This window comes from Felis catus, chromosome B4 (genome assembly GCF_018350175.1).
Source record: "Felis catus isolate Fca126 chromosome B4, F.catus_Fca126_mat1.0, whole genome shotgun sequence".
NCBI lineage: Eukaryota > Metazoa > Chordata > Mammalia > Carnivora > Felidae > Felis > Felis catus.
Genome location: NC_058374.1, coordinates 15,895,730 through 15,913,831, shown reverse-complemented (window position 1 = coordinate 15,913,831; position 18,102 = coordinate 15,895,730). Strand labels below are relative to the sequence as shown.

Below are 18,102 nucleotides of genomic sequence, written 5' to 3'. Positions count from 1 at the left end.
AATTGCTGTGGTAGTAATAGAGTATATTTCTGTTGTACTGCTGTGTGTTAGACAACGTTCTGAGAGCTGTACATTTAACTATTCTAGTCCCTTAATAACCCTGGGAGGTAAACACTTAACGTTCTTCATCATGCTGAGGAGAGCATGTGTGATCTGTCTAGAGTCTTAGTTAAATGTATCTGGGATTTGAATGGAAATACCGTATATGGAAATGGATAAGGATCGCCCCGAGCATTGTTTCTTCTCTTGCGGTTATTGGTACACTGGCTGTTCTCCATCCATTTCTCACCCGAGTGTATAAGCATGTTGACATTATAGAGCTGGTCGCAGATCCAGCCTGATTTTTAAAGAACATTTTATAAATCATTCGACTCTCAGTAACAAATCCGTGTAGGACGTGGCTTAGGAAGCTGCTGAGGGCTCATGCCACATACCAGAGTGTCTCTGCAGCAAAGACCATTGTTTTGCACCAAATGACTGACCTGTGTAGTCTGTGGAGATGTGAGCTGTGGCTTTCCTGCTTTAAACCTTCCATTGGTGTAAGCACACGCAGATAAAAGCCCCAGGTGCTCCACGAGATAAGGCTTCCGGTGATCTAGCGCCCCCTGCCTGCCTTTCCAGACAAAGCTCCCAGTCTTCCTGTTGTCATTGTGATTTCTGCTTTTTGTCCCTGTCCCCTTTTTCTGGAGACTCCACTAAGATCCTGTTAAGAGTCACTCCCCGAGTTGGTCCTACCCTCTGCCTCCATTTCCACTCTGAATCAAGGGCTTACTGTGTTGTAATTATCTCTGTTTTGTATTCATTTGAACCACTAGACCACAAGCTCATTGGAGACAAGTTTTCTTATCTTTGGGACATAAACTCTACTAAACAAGTGTTTGTGAGTGGATAAGTACCTTGATTAATCAAAAACAGATATGTAGGGCAGACTTTCTGAAACTCCAGCCACTCGACTATTAAGACAATGGAGACAGTGGCTGTTACAGGCTGAACTGGTTTCCATGCCCATCCGTACCGCCACCCCCACCAAGATTCATATGCTGGAGACCTAACACCTTAGAATGTGACTCTCTTTGGAGATAGGGTCTTTAAGGAGGTAATTAAGTTAAAATGAGGCCCTAATCCAATTTGACTGGTATCTTTCAAGAAGAGAAAATTTGGACACAGAGACACCAGGCTGGTACTCCCACAGGCCATGTGAGTTCACAGCTGGAAGGGGGCCATCTAGAAGCCAAGGAGCAAGGCCTCAGGAGAAACCACATCTGCCGACACCTTGATCTTAGGCTTCTGGCCTCCAGAACCGTGAAAAAATAACCTTGTGTTGTGTAAGGCACCTAGTCTGTGCTGTTTTGGACGGCAGTCCCGGCATAGGACTGTGGTGGCATATAAAATCAGTTCTGAAACCTGTGTAATCTCTAAAGTCGCGTGTGTGCACATAAACAACACGTGAAAGAGAATTGCAGTCCTTGGCGTAATTCATTTTCGGTGTAGGAGTCTTAATAAGAAACCTCTAGTACGTGAGAAAATGTTTAGCGAGAAATAAGGAGGGTTTTCTCCTGAACCTGAACCTGAGTTAGCTGTAAAAGACTCAGGACGTTTTCATTCCCTAAACATTCTTATTGGTATCATACATACTGTTTTGTATTGTGAAATGAAGATCATCTCTTTAATTCAGCTACTGTCTGTACTCAGTGATTCTGTGCATTTCTGTTTTCTATTTGATTTTTATTTGGTATTGATATTTGCAGACGTGTTTCTGAAACACATATGTATATATAATTATTTGTCTTCTAGAATAATTTATGGAATAAGCTATGTTTTACATCACATCCATGGTTAGGTGCTGTTCTAGGCATAGTTGGCCATTTTGTGCTGACCCCAACATACTTGAAAGTGTGTTTATATTGTCACTGTGGTTTTTTCTTGAAAAGAGAAGAGAGAGGAAGGAGGAAAAATGGGCAAGAGTGAGCAAACAGACAAACTGGTCCTTCCTGACGACTGACCGTGGCATGTAGGAAGGAGCAGACCTTGGTGTGAATCTCAATGTTGCCATGCACCTTCGGGAAACGACCGAATCCTCTCTGAACCTCCTGTTCCTTAACCGTGTGGCCCCTTCTCAGACACCTTTGAGATGCTATGGATGAGGCATCTAGGCTAGTTGGTGGTGCATAGATCCAAGAAGCATTTTCCTCATTTTCAGATTATGTGCTTATCACTTAAGCCATCGTGCATGCTGGGAATAAACACGGATAGTCTGCTGATTCGACGTACCTGTGAGAGCCTGCTGCATTGCTGTTAGTGTTTCTTCTCTCCCTCCCAGGTAGTCTTTCCATGCCCAGCTCAGTGACGTCTCCAGTGCCAGTCATTACTGTCAAGTGGGACAGAAGGGGACACGTCGCAATCTGTGGTGGGCCTGGGATAAAGTGTAGGTAGACAAGTGTATAGTTGCCTTTAAAACTCTATCCCAGTTCAGGTGAAAGGCACCCGGATAGGGACCACCTCTCATCCCGTTGGAGAAACGCATCACCATTATGCATTAGACACCAGGAAAAGAAAAACGTGTAAGACAAAATGCCCACCCTATTTCATGAAGGAGTCCGAAACGGAAACAATTTGGTTGTAATTCCACTTTAGTTATGTAGTGGGAGTGTAGACACAGCAGCCGCTGCTGTGAGAGGAGCCAGGCACCTCACAGAGCAAGACCGTCGATAAGAGCTTCTGTGCCCACGGAGCTTCCAGTGGAGGTGGAAAAACAGACCAAAGGAAAAAAACAACCGAGGAAAAAATTATACAATGTAATAAGTACTGCAAAACAAATAAGTGCTGTGATAGACAAAAATCATAGGGCTCAGATTTCTGTGGAGAAGTCCAGGCAGGCTTCCCTGAAGAGGTGACATGGAATGAGGTTTTTGTCAGGAGGCACAGGGGAGAAAGCATGGAGGTAGGTGTAGAAGCAAGAAACACTATGGTATGTTTGCTCATGGTCTTCCCAAGTGAGTCACACATTGTTGATGGAAAGTGAGTATGAATGTCCTGTGAATGATTAAAAAAATTTTTTTAAGTTAATTTATTTTGAGAGAGAGAGTGTGCAAGCGGGGAAGGGGCAGAGAGAGAGAGAGAGAGAGACCATCCCAAGCAGGCTCTGAGCTGTCAGCCCAGAGCCCAACACAGGGCTCAAACTCACGAACCATGAGATCGTGACCTGAGCCAAGATCAAGAGTCAGACACTCTTAGCCAGCTGAGCCACCCAGGTGCCCCCACAATACCGTTTGTAAAACACAGTTGTTTAAAAATTGAAGTCGCCGTTCTGACCACTGCGCGGAGCCTACTTTATTTATTCTAGGTTTGCCCCTCTTACTCTTATAAATTCGCATTATTGAAGAGAGGGACCTGGCTCTTGCTGAAGCCATAGGACACCATTTGTTGTTATTTGTCGATGTCAAATTTACTACCAAGCAAAAATGTTTCCCTTGTTAACATCTCTTTAGGTCTCCGGGTGGTGAAGATCAAATAAAATAATAAATTCAAATAGCGTCAAAAATGTCTCGTATCAATTAGTTACTTGTTAAGGTGGTTATTTTGTGTTTTAAACAGGTGGTGTCATTGGAAAGACATTAATTCTGTTTCTCTTTTCTTCTGATAAGTGTTTATGATGATAATGGTTAAGGACTCTCAGGATAGTCTGACTCTTGACAGTAGCAAGATGGAGTTTGCTGATAGACCACGCTGGGTAAACCAGTAGCAATCACGACACTTGTCACGAAGTGCCACTGCCTGGAACCAAGCCAGGACTTGGCTAATTCAAACTCTATTCTTCGGTAAATAAATTGAGTCTCTGAAACACCTTCACACACTGAAAACTGTCTCGTAGTTGTTGATTGTTTTTCCCTTGCGTAGAGTACCATAGTACTTTCCTTTTTTATTGTTTGTTAACTGTGACAGGATTTCATATTTTTAACCCAAGACAGTTGGCTTTCCAAAAATACTGGAAACAAATTCATGATGTGATCATCCTCACCCAAATCCCAAATTGTGGTAGATCTCCATTTTCTCTCGGTTATTTATAGTTAATACTTCCTTCGTACATTAGGAATGGCAAATTGTCTAAGTAGAGCTTTGGGAAGTGGGGCAGACTTTTGTACCTTGAGTTGTGTAGTCCTTTGGCTTTCCTGTTTCTTAAGGCTTATTATTAAATTTTTTTAACATAGTCATCAGCTTGTATCTTTGGCCTGTGCTTGACTCCGGATTAGCACCAGACAGTAAGGTCCTCTTGTTTATATTAGTTTGGGATGTTTATTTGCCTTATATCACTTATACTGGAAAAGAAGTATATAGGTATCTGTAAAAGTAGAAACTTACCATTTTTTGAACTTCCCCCCGCTCCCCACAACTATACGGCTTTTCTGCTTTTGGATGTAGTCTTTGCTTTTCTTTTATTTGTCAGATCCTACAGTAGGGTGAGTGTGTATGTGGGTATGTACATGCATGTGTGTATTTACACACATGGAAATACCACTTCAAGATAGTTGTGATTTTCTTTCCATTACATCTTGGTTCTAAGCTATTATTGTTACACTTGAAAATAAGCAAAAGTAAGTTCATCAAAACTTATTAAAATGGGCTGTTAGTACATTACCTAAAAAACATTTGGAGTTTCTTTTAGCATGAGTAATTTTGAGTTCACTGGAAATTAAGTTACAATTGTTGCAGTTTTTCATGTAGTTTTAGCATTTGTGTCACTCACGATTCTTAATTATCTTAGTACATATTTTATGTGACATAATATCCACACTCCTACCACCTACAGCCTCTGCAGAGAGCGTGGCACCTGGCACCAAAGTAATAAAAATATAAGCTCCAGAGTGAGGAGCAAAGCCGAAACAAGCCATTTTTACATATAACTTAAGTTTAGGTTCTGTGTAGTAGATTGATCCCTTACTTAACCTTTAATAAAGTTGGATTCAGGGGTATTTATATATAAATAAAAAATAAAATTAATTTCGTTTCATACTTCCTCATGAGCAAGTACCTGGTAATATATTACAATGACACTTAAACTTCAGTCCTGGTCCGGTTGGCGGAACAATTGCCATACTTTTTTAGTAACCGTTTTTGAGGTTAGCCATTAAACAAGTTGTTGCCTTTTGGAAAGGTCATTACAATTATTATTACTGTTGTTTCTAATGTTTATTTTAGAGAGAGAGAAAGTGCAGGGGAGGGGCAGAGAGAGGAGGACAGAGATGTGAGGTGGACTCCATGCTGACAACAGTGAGCCTGATGCAGGGCTTGAACTCAAGAACAGGGAGATCCTGACCTGAACTGAAGTCGGATGCTCAACCAACTGAGCTAGCTACCAGGCTCCCCACCATTAGTATTATTATTAAGATTATGGGACCGTATTCACACTAATTGAATCAGTTTATATTTCTCTGGCTTTTTATGCCCTATAAAGTTATCTAAGCAGTCATTTCCTCTTTTCACATGATATGTGAAATCTACATATGTTTAAGACTCCATCCCCACAAGACCCCTCCCTCCCAACTTCCCTGAATGGGCTTCTGAGTTAAACTGACATCTCGATCTTGATCAGCTTCCGTGTAAGTAATGTTACAGTCATTGTATTTGTACATGAGCCACCTCAAAGCATAGTTGCAGATTTTGAGTAAAAACGGCAAATAGGGAAGTGCACGCCTGTCTGTATTAATGCTACCTCTTAAAAGTAGTCACTCTGTCCTGTTAATGAAAAGTGTATCAGCCTAATAATGCATTACTCTACCAGGGTGTTTTAATATAAAAAGAAAATAACCTAGAGGCAACTAGGCTTTCAACCTTTAAGATAATGGTTCTGATAATGGAATACTAGACCTGTGAGGGAGGTAAAGGGTGTATTTCCGCAGATGGCTCCCTGGTGCTCATTAAACCTGGTCAAGTTATTGACTGTTCCAGTGCTTCCTCAATCAATACCTTTTTGCGGTAGGAGATGCGAGTCCTGTCCTGGAAAGACCAAGAGCCCCGATAAATTGGCCTTTGAATCCCAGCTCTGCCTTGTACTACTCATGTGACCTTGGATATGGATCTTAACTGCCCTGAATGTTGTTGCTTTTCTTAAATGAGATGATAATACTTTCCATGCAAGATCTTAGTAACTGCTTAGAATAACGTGTACACAAAGCGCCTGAAGCTACGACCGGTATATGGTACACGCTCTGCAAATAAGAGCTATTGTAATTACAGTGATGAAAATGATGGTAATGGTGAGTATTCATTGATCTGTGGGTTTTTTTTTTTTGACGTCTTTAATAGTACTAGTAATATTGTCTAAAAGTTAGATTTCTTTCTCATTAGTCAAGATTTATTATTTTTTGGCTGCTTTATTTAAAATTTTAAAAACCTTTGATCAAATTTTTTTAACGTTATTGAGGAGTAATTGACAGATATAATTGTCTATACTTAAAATGCCTACACATTATACAGTTATTTCTAATTTCTAATTACGGTTATCAGTAGTGACTTTTTTCTGAGTGTGGTCTCCACGAGAAACATCATCTGCCCGTAAGAACTTGTTAGAAATGGAAACTCTTGGGCCTCACCCAAGTCTTTTTATAAATAAATAAATAAATAAATAAATAAATAAGTAAGTAAATAAATAAATTTATTTATTTATTTTCTATATTGCTTTAACCTACTTTTTTTTTGTTTTAATCCAGAATAGTTAACATACAGTGTTCTATTAGTTTCAGGTGTACAATATAGTGTTTTTAACAATTTTATGTTATTCATTGCTCATCATGGTATGTGTACTCTTAATCCCCTTCACCTGTTTCACTCATTCCTTGGCCCCACCACCTTCCCTCTGGTAAGAACCATCAGTTTGTTTTCTAGAGTTAAGTTCCATTTTTTTGGTTGGCCTCTGTTTTTCTTTGTTTGTCTTTGTTTGTTTCTTTGCTTTCTGTTTATCTTTGTGTTGTTTCTTAAACTGCACGTTAGAGTGAAATCCTGTGATATTTGTCTTTCTCTGACTTATTTCACTTAGCATAATACTCTCTAGATCCTCCATGTTGTTGCAGATGGGAAGATTTCATTCTTTTTTATGGCTGAGTAATATTCTGTTGTGTGTGTGTGTACCACATCTTTTTTATCCACCTGGACTGCTTCCATATCTTGGCTATTGTAAATAATGCTACAGTAAACATAAGGGTGCATACATCTTTCCAAATTAGTGTTTTACTGTTTTTTGGGTAAATACCCAGTAGTGTGATTACTGGATCATAGGGTACGGATCATAGGGTACGTCTGTTTTTAACTTCGGGAGGAACGTCCATGCTGTTTTCCATGGTGGCTGCGCCGGTTTGCATTCCCACCAGCAGTGCACAAGGATTACTTTTTCTCCACATTCTCACCAACCCCTGTTGTTTCTTGTGTCCCCCAAGTCTTATTAAATCACAAGCTCTGTAAGTTCTAATAAGGCCTCCAGGAAATTTGGATGCACACCCAAGTTTGAGAACCACTGCTTTAGAAAATCTGAGAAACACAGAAAGGGGTAACTTTGTTGATCCTGTCGTTTAGAAATGACCACTGTTAGGATTCTGAGTGTACTTCCCTCCCACCTTTTCTCTATTCTTGTGTGTTGGTACTTATGTGTATTTTTTTAGCCTTTTCCTTACGTGTATGTGTAAATACCTATTTAAAAAAGAAAAAAAAACCTACCATACTTTATGAGTTCAATAGCCTATTGTGTTCAGTATTAAGTCATGATCATCACTGTATGTCATTAAATTTTATTTGAAAATATTTTTAATCATGTGGCTACATAGTATGAGTGTTTATAATTTGTTAACCAAGCCCTTAGACATCTGAGTTGTTTACAGATGTTGAAGAGGAACATAAGCAACACTGAGTTGAAAATTTGTATTCATAAATCATTGGGGATATCTATGATCATTTCCTTAGCATAAATTTATTACCAGGATGGAATTACTAGGTCAAACAGTATGAACATTTTTATAGCTCTGAATATATATTGCCAAATTACCTTTCCGTAAAGAGGTGCCATTTTGTACTCCGACCAGCCATATTGGGAACTGTCTAATTCTCGACCCTTGGCCAACCCTGGGAGCCCCAGTCTTTTTGAATATGTACTAATTTGAGAGGAGGATGTTTATGAACTGCAAGTGAACAGGATAGAACTCACTGTCTTCTAGTCTTTGCGTTTCCTTATACTTCTGTGTTCACAAGCATGAACGGTAGATGCTATCTTGGATTTTGTTTCTTACATGTTAATGGTGTTAATTTATACAGTTTACCCTTCTTATACAGCCTGCTCCTTACTTCTTCAAGACTCCATATTTTTCATTGAAAGGGAGTTGCAGGTCTTCTAAAGGTGTGCTATGGAACAAAAATAACTAGGCAACGTGGATGTGATGGTGAGCCCCATATACCTGTAGGGATTAACTAGGGACTAGAGGGCCTTCAAGGAAGAAAACAACAAATTGTTCCTGTCTGCAGTATCACAAATCAATTAGGTAATGCTATTATAAATATTAAATCTTGCTAATGAGGGAATTGTTGAAGGAACCTGAGATAAAAGAACTGAATGCTACACTGGCTGAAAAACAAGTTTTATCAAGAAGGTGACCTTTCTGTATACAGTTATCTTAAACAGCTATGGTGAAGGCTGGTTTGTGATATATTTATCAATCCTATTAAAAGTTATGATACTGAAGGGCACCTTCGTGGCTCACTCAGTCACTTAAGTGTCCAACTCTTGATTTTGGCTCGGGTCACAGTCTCATGGTTTGTTCAAGTTCAATCCCTGCATCGAGCTCTACACGGACTGTGCAGAGTCTCCTTGGGATTCTCTCCTTCTCTCTCTTTCTGCCCCTCCCCTGCTCACTTGCTCTCTTTCAAAATAAATAAACTTAAAAAAAATTATACTGAAACTTATTCTTTGAGCATAAATTTATTTTAGTTTATGTTGCATTAATTAGTGACTTCTGGAGTCTCCAGGGTAACAGAAGCTCCCTCGGTGTTGACATTCCTAGCTTCCCAGGCAGTCATAAGGATGTCCTGAACTCGGGAATTAGAATTGAGAGAATGAGGGCTAGGGGCACGGTGGGTGCCCCCAGTGTACTCTGGGAACTGACTCCAGGAGGGTGCCTCAGACTGCTGCTGTTTAGACATCATTCAGACTTCCAGGAAATGAAATCAGTGTTGCTAAATTTTATTTTTCCTCTCCTTTCAATCACAGACCCTTGAGAAGATCATGAACAGGGCCCCTTCCTCATAAGATTGTCACCGCATAAATAATAACTGACTTAGGGCACCTCCTGTTTCCGGTTTATAACCTTCTGTTATAAATTCTTTCAGCAAACCCACTTTAGGCACATTGTTTTCGACTATACATTTCACTCCTTTGCAGATTTCACTTGAAATAATAACGAGGAGAATAGTGTACATAGTGCTTTCCAGTTTACGGAACCATTCTGTACACTTGTTGGCTCTTGTCTGTAGTCCTATCAGTTGGTGCTGTTATCCCCACAGGACAGCTGAGGAAGGCAAACCTCAGGAAAAAAGAACAAAGATTGACCCCAAACGTGTCTGTCACAAAGTTGATGCGTGCTATTTGGGATCGGGAGCCAGGTCCTCTGGCCAGATCTCCTGGGCTTCTGTCTACCCTTGGTAGCATTACATAACAAAGGGAAATCTGGCAAGCACAAATGAGATTACCTCCCATATTTGAAAGGATGATTGGGAAATCCTATATGAGCAGCAGGTTAAAACACGAATTATTTATTTAACATCCATAGAAGGTGCCTTGCATGAAGAAACAACCATGGTGGTGTGTATTGGGGCTGCTGCGGTTCCATTGTTGGGCGTCATGTTTATAAGTGACTGAGGGCCCCCTTTTTCCATCTGACCCTGGAACACAGATCTCAAATGGCCAAGAAGAGTATCAGAGGGAAACCTATGTAAAATGCGATTTTTCTTCATTGGTGAAAAGGGTTTCTGAACCCTTGTACACAGGGATACATATAAATCAGAGGCCACTTTGTTGGAGCCATTTGGCAGGATATTATTATTTTTTTTTAATTTAAATTGTACTCTTCCCCAACAAGATCGCAAGAGCAGCTGTCTATTTAAGTATGTATCCTAAAGCAGCAGTGCATTCATTGGGTGTATTAAATGAATGACGTGTTGCCAGAAAGGCTAAGCAGACAATTGCCAGAATGACAGTGTGGCCTCGAATTCCCCACGGAATAAATTTGAGAGCTGTCATGAGACATCCCAGCTTACTTTGATTGCATTGATGATGCCCAGAAAGAGAAGCAGCTTCAGATCCAGATTCTCAGTCCAGTTACGGCTTTATAGACCATCATCTACGAAGTTTGGTGTTCACTGCAGTAGGATGATGCCATTTAATTTTTTTATTTTTAATGTGTATTTACTTTTGAGAGAGACAGAGACAGAATGTGAGTGGGTTGGGGGCAGAGAGAGAGGGAGACACAGAGTCGGAAGCAGGCTCCGGGCTCCGAGCTGTCAGCACAGAGCCCAGCGCGGGCTCGAACGCACGAGCTGTGTGAGATCATGACTTGAGCTGAAGTTGGCCGCTCAACCGACTGAGCCACCCAGGCGCCCCATGGACGATGCCATTTTAAATAAGATGGGCTCCTTTGTGCTAATTAATGTGCTTCACGTATTTTGAAATTATATTTGGCATTTCCTTTCAGGGTACTTTATGCTTTTCTTATAAAAATAATCCATACTTGTAAGCACATGGAATTCTCAAAAGAGAAAATGAGTAGTTTATCCTTTGCTCTGCTGGTTCAAATCCCTGTCCTGCCTTACCTTCCCCTCTTCAGGGAAACCCACATTCACGATTTGACGTATGTGCCTTCTTCTTCTACTTTTCACATAAACATTTACTCATGCACATATGTGGGATTTTTTTGAGGTACTTTTTTCAAAAATAAGAGCAAATTTAGAATACTCTTATTATTATTATTATTTTTAATTATACTGTAGACCTCTTTCTAGGCCAGGACATGCAAATAAATCCATTCCATACCTGTAGGGCTGGAACATACATTATTCTGCTTCTCACCTGTTGGTGAACATTCTGTTTGTTTCCAGTGTGTTTTATTACCACAAACATTTACTCTTACAATGTAAGCATTATTTTATGAGCCATATGATCATTTTCCATTCAGTAAAGTGTTTTGCTAAAGAAGGGGAAAAGTAGGAGCCTTCCATATTGAGTTGTTACCTATAATCATGTACTTTTGCGATGAGTGGTATGGTATGTGGTAATAAGAATTATAGAGATTTAGGTGTAGAGTATCTCTTTATGTATGGAGCAGCCGTAAATGTAGCTTGTATTTTGTGTTGGAGTCATTTGTGGTTAGCTTCAGTGTGTGGATTCACTGAGGAGCAGAGGTGATCTTTCAGCTGTCATAATGTCCCATCTAGACCCCTTCCAGAGCAAATCAATTATCTGCGTTTGGGCGAACCTAGTACACTAATGATAGACTGCCCAGTCAGCCATGGTTTGCTACTTTTACCTTGTTAGACCATGGCCTTAGATTTCTGGGAGTGAGCACCTGGCTTTTAGAGTGCATTAATTTAAAAAAGCGCTCCGTGGAATTTTGGAATTACGGAAGAAGGGAATGCCGCTTCGATGGTGTGAAAAATTGGCCCAGATCCTCTGGATTTCCTAATATATGATAAATAATATTTACCGGCCACGTGTTTCAGAATTTCAAGTACACAGGAAGAATTCTGAACAGGGTGATTATGAAAATAACCAATTTCCGTAAGTGAAAATGACCATGTTTATTAATGGGGCCGCAATTGCCTATTGCATTCAATCCCATCTGTAACCAACAAGAAGAACGATTGTTTTGCATGATTTAGTGCTTACAAAATTACGGTGGCACGGCAAAGCTTACTGTACCAGCGGCTTTGGAAAGAAGCATATGTGGTCCTTTTGCAGGTAATAAAATGGCAAATCCAATTTGCGATTGCAGAATAAGCCTCTGAGTGATATATGATCTTCATAGCAGCCTCGGTCAGGGGGTCACCGCTAATCACGGAGCTGGCTGGCTTCCCCTGTGGCCCGGGCCTTCCCACCGAAGAGTGAGCAGAGTGAATCTATGTCTGGGAGCCAGCCAGCCTGTCTGTAGATGCACCACTTTCTAGCTTATTAGATCCTCTTTGTCACAGTGCTTAATCCTGCTGCCTGATCCTTGTTAGAACACCACCAGAGCGCCGCTCGGGCTTCTAATAAAGGAGCTGGGCGAGGGCGCCTAACTAGACGCACTGAAGCGTGCGGCAGTGAGGGGGATTGCATCCTGACTGACAGCGGGGGCGAGACGCTTCCTGCATGTTATTACTTAAAAGGGAACCTACCTCCGACAGCTGACAGATGAGCTTTGCTGAGGCAAGGGTAACTTGTTGCTAGGCCAATATGAGACGGGTGTCATCTTTTCACATAGTATAATGGCCCAGCTTTACTCTAATTATATTAACCCCCTTCTGAAATTGCTGCATTCTGGGCCGGCACACCGGCAGGTAGGGAGGCCGGAGACAAATAGCCGGCTGGGAAGATTCCAGCCGCACAGAGGCAGGTATTGTGCTCTCCGCCGATGACATTAAGTTGAAAAGCAAAATAAGCACGTCCTGTTACCCCGAGCCGGGTTAGAGCTCCGAAGAGGCAGTGCCCCGGTTTGGCTTGCACGATCTCAGTCTCTGTCACCTGCAGCAGTCGTCTGCTTTTAGGGTTTGCTGTGGATGTTAAGCATGGTCTTCCTGCTTCTTTGTTTACAAGGAAAGAGCAGCTTCGACCACCGACCACAGAGCTATTGTTTTGGGGCGCCCCTCCCCCCAGGGAACTTGAATCACTCCCTGCCAATTCTGGCAGCCCAGTGAAGATCTGGGAATCTGACTCAGTAGCTGTGTTTGATGCTAAAATTAAGCACATGGGGGTGGGGAAGAGGGTGCCCCAGGTCCCCTCCCCCTCTGGAATGCACAGATGAGTGTAAAGTGGTAGAAACGAGAATGCTCATGAATATCTCATGATCCTTTGTGTTGTACCCCGACTCTCGCACTCCTTTTCCCCAAGGGTACGTGTCTAGCTGGCATCCAGCGTCTCCTGCTCCTGCGTGCTCCAGTTAGCAGACGTCATTAGCAGTCCCCTCCGTCTCTTCTGTCTCCGTTGACAGCGCTTAAATAGAGACATTGCTGGGGACTGACAGATCTCCAGGGGGTTAGAGGCTTCAGACAAAAGGGCCCAGAGAACACGGCTGACCTTTCTTGGCGTTACTCCTCTAGCTCTGTCTTCCATGTGTGGCAGTCAGGGAGCATAGAACTTTAGTACGTGATTTTCAGAGGATTACCACTAAAAAGGCTGCCGGCTTCGTAAGAGGCTGCTAATAAGTTAACAAGAGGCCCCGTGCATTCCCAAGTGGGTAGGTGGTAGGAAGTAGGCTCTTCCTTCGCACAGAGACATGTACTGGTATCTCAAGCTCAAAGATGATTTGCTTCGCTCATAGCATACCTGTACTCCCGCATTTTCGGGACAACCCTTGGACCTTGGTGGAAGCAAGCTTATGATGCAGCCCAGGAGAAAAGAGAGTCTTCTTTCTCTCACTGTCCCATGGACGTCATCCCCGAGCTGAAGATTGCCTGTGGGGTCTTTCCTGGAGACTGTCCCTGGTCCACAGTTTTCTCACATGGACCCAGGGCCCTGAAAACACAGCATGGTGAGAAGTGCTCTGTGCTCCAGGTATCGCGTTCCCTTCCCTCGTCCTCCCCCTCTTCTTCCGCAGACTAGTCTGAACCACATGTTAAGAGAAAGCAATCCCGTTGAATTAATTCCTGGTGATATGCGAATGTTGGGGAGTCCCAGATGTTCACCAGATTAAATTATACCCATTAGAAATTCAGACTGTGTTTCTCAGTAGGATAGATGATTTGGGGAACAAGGAGGAAAGATCTTCAGGTCAGAGTAGCCACTAACAGGGAGAGCCCCTTGTTTAGGAAATGGTTTGCTTCCTTATGCAATTCATGCCTTTTGTGGCTTCTCTTCCTTTTTTTCTTAGCCACTTTGGAATACGTATATTTTTCCAAATGTCTGTTATTTATTGTTTCATAGTTGATTTCATGCTGATGTCAGTGGGCAGGCCTCAGAGGCAGGATAAACATAGCTTGTTTATGGGGTGAAGATTTTAAGAGAGGTGTTTACTTCCACTGCCTCCACCCCCAGCTTATTAGTGAATTTGCTATACCATGGTGACCGTTGCCTGCTGTGGGGCCTTCCCCCAGTGACCATGCTTCCTAAGAACAATGGGCAACATATTCACTGTACGTTTAAAACAGGCCACTTAAGAAATACGGGATTGTTGGGGTGCCTGGGTAGCTTAGTCGGTTAAGCGTCTGATTTCTGCTCAGGTCATGACCTCACAGTTCGTGAGTTCAAGCCCGGTGTCGGGCTCTGTGCTGACAGCTCAGAGCCTGGAACCTGCTTCGGATTCTGTGTGTCTCTCTCTCTGCCCCTCCCTTGCTCGCATGCGCGCGCGCGCTCTCTCTCTCTCTCATAAATAAACATTAAAAAAAAATTTTTTTTTAAATATGGAATTGGTTTTGTTGTCTCTTTTAGAATTGTTTTTATTTTTATTTTTAGGGAGAGAGGGAGAGAGCAGGGGAGGGGGGAGAGGGAGGAAGAGAATCTTAAGCAGGTTCTGTGCTGTCAGCATGGAGCCTGATGTGAGACCCGACCCCACAAAGTGTGAGATCATGACCTGAGCTGAAATCAACAGTCAGCCACTTAACCGACTGAGCCATCCAGGCACTCCTAGAATTGTTTTTAAACGGAAGACTTTTTTTCAGATGTTATATTCATTTTTAGGAAAAGAAAAAATTGGAAAAAGTAATAGAATTATATGGAAGAGAGGACATAGAGTACAGCAAACAAGATCCTAAAAGAAAAAAATAATTACAGAGGAATTTAAACAAGATAGAAATTTTTATTCTTAGAAAGCTAAAACCCCTCCCCAGGAGAAGATAAAAACAAATAGCTCAGGACTTACAGCTCACACCCAAGTAAGATATGCAGCTAAGAGAATTTGGACAACTCAGGGATTTTGACTTGCCTGAGGCAGTTTTCTGACTCCTGGTTTAGAGAATAAAGCCTATTAATTTACCCAATGATTTAATATCTGACTAATGATGTTTAACCATTAGGATGAGGAAATTGACAATATTGATAATCTTGGAGAGAAATTTATCTGCTTATTTTTGTAGTTGACACCAACAAATTCTAAAGTAGCTTTGGAAAAATGATGAATTACTCATTATATTTGGTAATATCTGTTTTCTTGAGAAGCATTTTATTAAATTGTAATCACTTTTATATTGGTCTTTATTTTTCTGAATAGTTACAAGTTCGTATAACAAGAAGAAGACAAATTGAAACTATCAATTGTTTTAAGAAGAAATATTACATCATCTTCCCAGTACAAATGTTTGTGCGTTTCTTAAGTTCAGATCAGCTAGGACATTATGTGCTTCATGGTATACTTGCATCCCAGAATGTGTTTTCCTTATCCTGAGTTATCAGTTATGACACAGTTGGCAAGTAAAGTTTCAAAACTGGACAGGCAAGGCACGTTGGATGTATCTTGGGAAGAATAATCGGTGAGTCTCTTGTCCTGCAGGCTGGGAGTCTGAAAATGGACTTCCTCAGTAGGGCCTTTAGGGGAAGGCTTTTGGTGAGTCTGATGCCAAGCAACCTGAATACGCTGCTGCTCCAGCACCGTGCTGTCCTTGTCTCTTGCGTAGGCAAGCGTGTGGTGGGAAGCTCTTTCACACGTAGCCTTTACCATTTTTGAATATACCAAACGGGGGGAAAAAGGTCAACTGACTATTAACAGATGATATTCAGATGGGTGGCACTTGCTGACTTTGTTATGCTACCTTCCTTAACTCATCCGTGGTTGATCTAGAATATGTAACCTGAAAGCTTCACCGGACAGTGTAGAAAGAATACAAGATTTGGGGTCAGGAGCCTTGGGTTCAAATCCCGACTTTGACATTTTCTGATCTTGGACATATTACTTAATTTTGCCATGTTTCCATTTCTCCATCTATAAGCGATGTCAATTATTGACCTTAGGGATTGGTAGGTAATCAAATGAAGAAATGGTTTTTAAAGCTAATTCATCAGCTGGTAAGGAGTATACAGATGTGAGTTTCCAGCATTTCTGTGTTAATGAGATTCATTTAGTGCCGATTCTGTGATGTGCTTATGGTCCCTGAGTAATACAACAATAATTTTACTTGGGCAACGTTCTTATCTTCCTTCACTCATGGTCTACTTTGATGAATGGTGATGTTGATTGGATTGGGTTTAGATGAGATTGGACAAGCAACAATATACATTGTCAAATAGAATTTCAGGAGGTTCTAAAAGGATTGTGTCTTTCAGTCTTGGATGGGTCATTTCCTTCTCTGTAACAAATACCTAGAAAAATAAAGTATATGCTGCATTTGCAAGAACACCTTCCAGGTTTCCTTCCTTCTTACCTTTATATCTCCCTCCCTCCCTCCCTCCCTCCCTCCCTCCCTCCCTTCCTTCCTTCCTTCCTTCTGTTGTTAATTTCTTGGGCCAGGGTACTATCGCTAACATTTCTTGCATACCAGTAAGGACTTGAAGTAACATTTAAAAAAAATCAACTCAAATGATCCAAGAGGTATTTTGGGTTGTGCCATGGTTACTGGGCAGGACTCCTTAGACCTGATTTGTGTTAGATGAAATGAACGTCACCTCTCCTCTTTTCCTTCCATCATTCCAGGAAACTTGGATTTAACTGGTCAGAAGCAAGTGTTCAAAGCAGAGAACAATCCCTGGGTTACCCCCATTGCTGACCAGTTCCAGCTTGGTGTGTCCCACGTGTTTGAATATATCCGTTCTGAGACATACAAATAGTAAGTAGACTGTGATTCTCTAAATTAGTAGACTGTCATTTCACAGTATTTGTAATTATGCCATTTTTAAAAACTATCATATGACCTTGTCATATTGGTGGCGGTTAGCTTATAGTATTTTTAAATGTTTTATTAATAACCACAGGTAGTAATTGCCCCTGTTATTTATAGATTATTCTTAATTGACGTTTTCAAGGGGAATTCACACCAAAGTTGTTGAGAAAAATTTTAAGGCATTAAATTGGTTGCATATTCATGGCACTAACGAAATTCACCAGACACATTAAGATCAGCACGTACTTTTTTCTCCTTTGAATGCAAAGAATAAGAAATGTTATGAACAAAATTGTTAAGCAGTTTATTTATAGCATTAGGAGGAGATACTAGGAAAGCATCATTCTATTCTTTAGAAGCTCTTACTCTAGCAAGATGATAATCTCTCTAAGAGGAAAAGAAAAGGCAGAAAAAGAGGAGGAGGAATCAGCCAGCTTTAGTCACAGCATCAAAATCCCTTAAGTCCTTGCCCTGGGTCAAGGGCGACCTTGGGGAGCCAGCCCTAGGGCCTAACTGTCCACACCTCTTTCTTCCTCATTGTGTCAAAGGGCTGCTGGAATTCTTCCCTCCCCACGTGCCCTGTTGGTTCCTGCATCTTCTGACGTTATTTCCCCCTCATCCCACCCCCATCCCTCAGTTGAAATGATCATTTATCGTAGTGCTTCCCGATCCTTAACGGTGAAATCTAGTCCCTTCTAGTGTTAAACAAATACAGAAGAGACCCGAAAAAAAAAAAAAAAAAAATCCATACTCTGATTTAATCAGATTTTGTGTCCAGCACCATCCTTTGAGAATTTCACATCCCAGCTACTAGAGAAGAGCGCGAGAATCATTAAAGGTCACATTCAGTTAGGAGTTTGCTTTTTGGGGCTTGAAAAAATCCCCCCCACTCAACACAGGCCTCACTGAGTCCGTGCTGGGGCAGCGGGTCAGGATTAGCCCACAGGGCAGAATCCCTGCTGGTAGATTGTCAGCTGTGTGCTTCTGGACCCTCCTCCCGTGTACCGTGTTCCTGGTCTCACATCTAGGACTTGGTGTAGTCCTGTGTGCCTCGGGCAGAGCCACAGA

At 41.5% G+C, this 18,102-nt stretch overlaps 1 protein-coding gene across 9 annotated transcripts in view; it reads left to right on the top strand.

The window, feature by feature from the left end:
- Positions 1–18,102, top strand: part of RSU1 (Ras suppressor protein 1) — a 355,401-nt gene that overhangs the window by 96,295 nt on the left and 241,004 nt on the right. For 6 of the 9 annotated variants that reach the window (XM_045060946.1, XM_045060945.1, XM_045060947.1 and 3 more), the window contains 2 exons: positions 13,548–13,757; positions 16,848–16,980. The exons of 1 other annotated variant lie outside the window; for it this stretch is intronic. In XM_045060946.1, the coding sequence (XP_044916881.1) occupies positions 13,548–13,757; positions 16,848–16,980 (343 nt within the window). The remainder of the gene's footprint in view (positions 1–13,547; positions 13,758–16,847; positions 16,981–18,102) is intronic. 2 more of the 9 variants (XM_019833992.3, XM_003988128.4) reach the window with 1 other exon arrangement.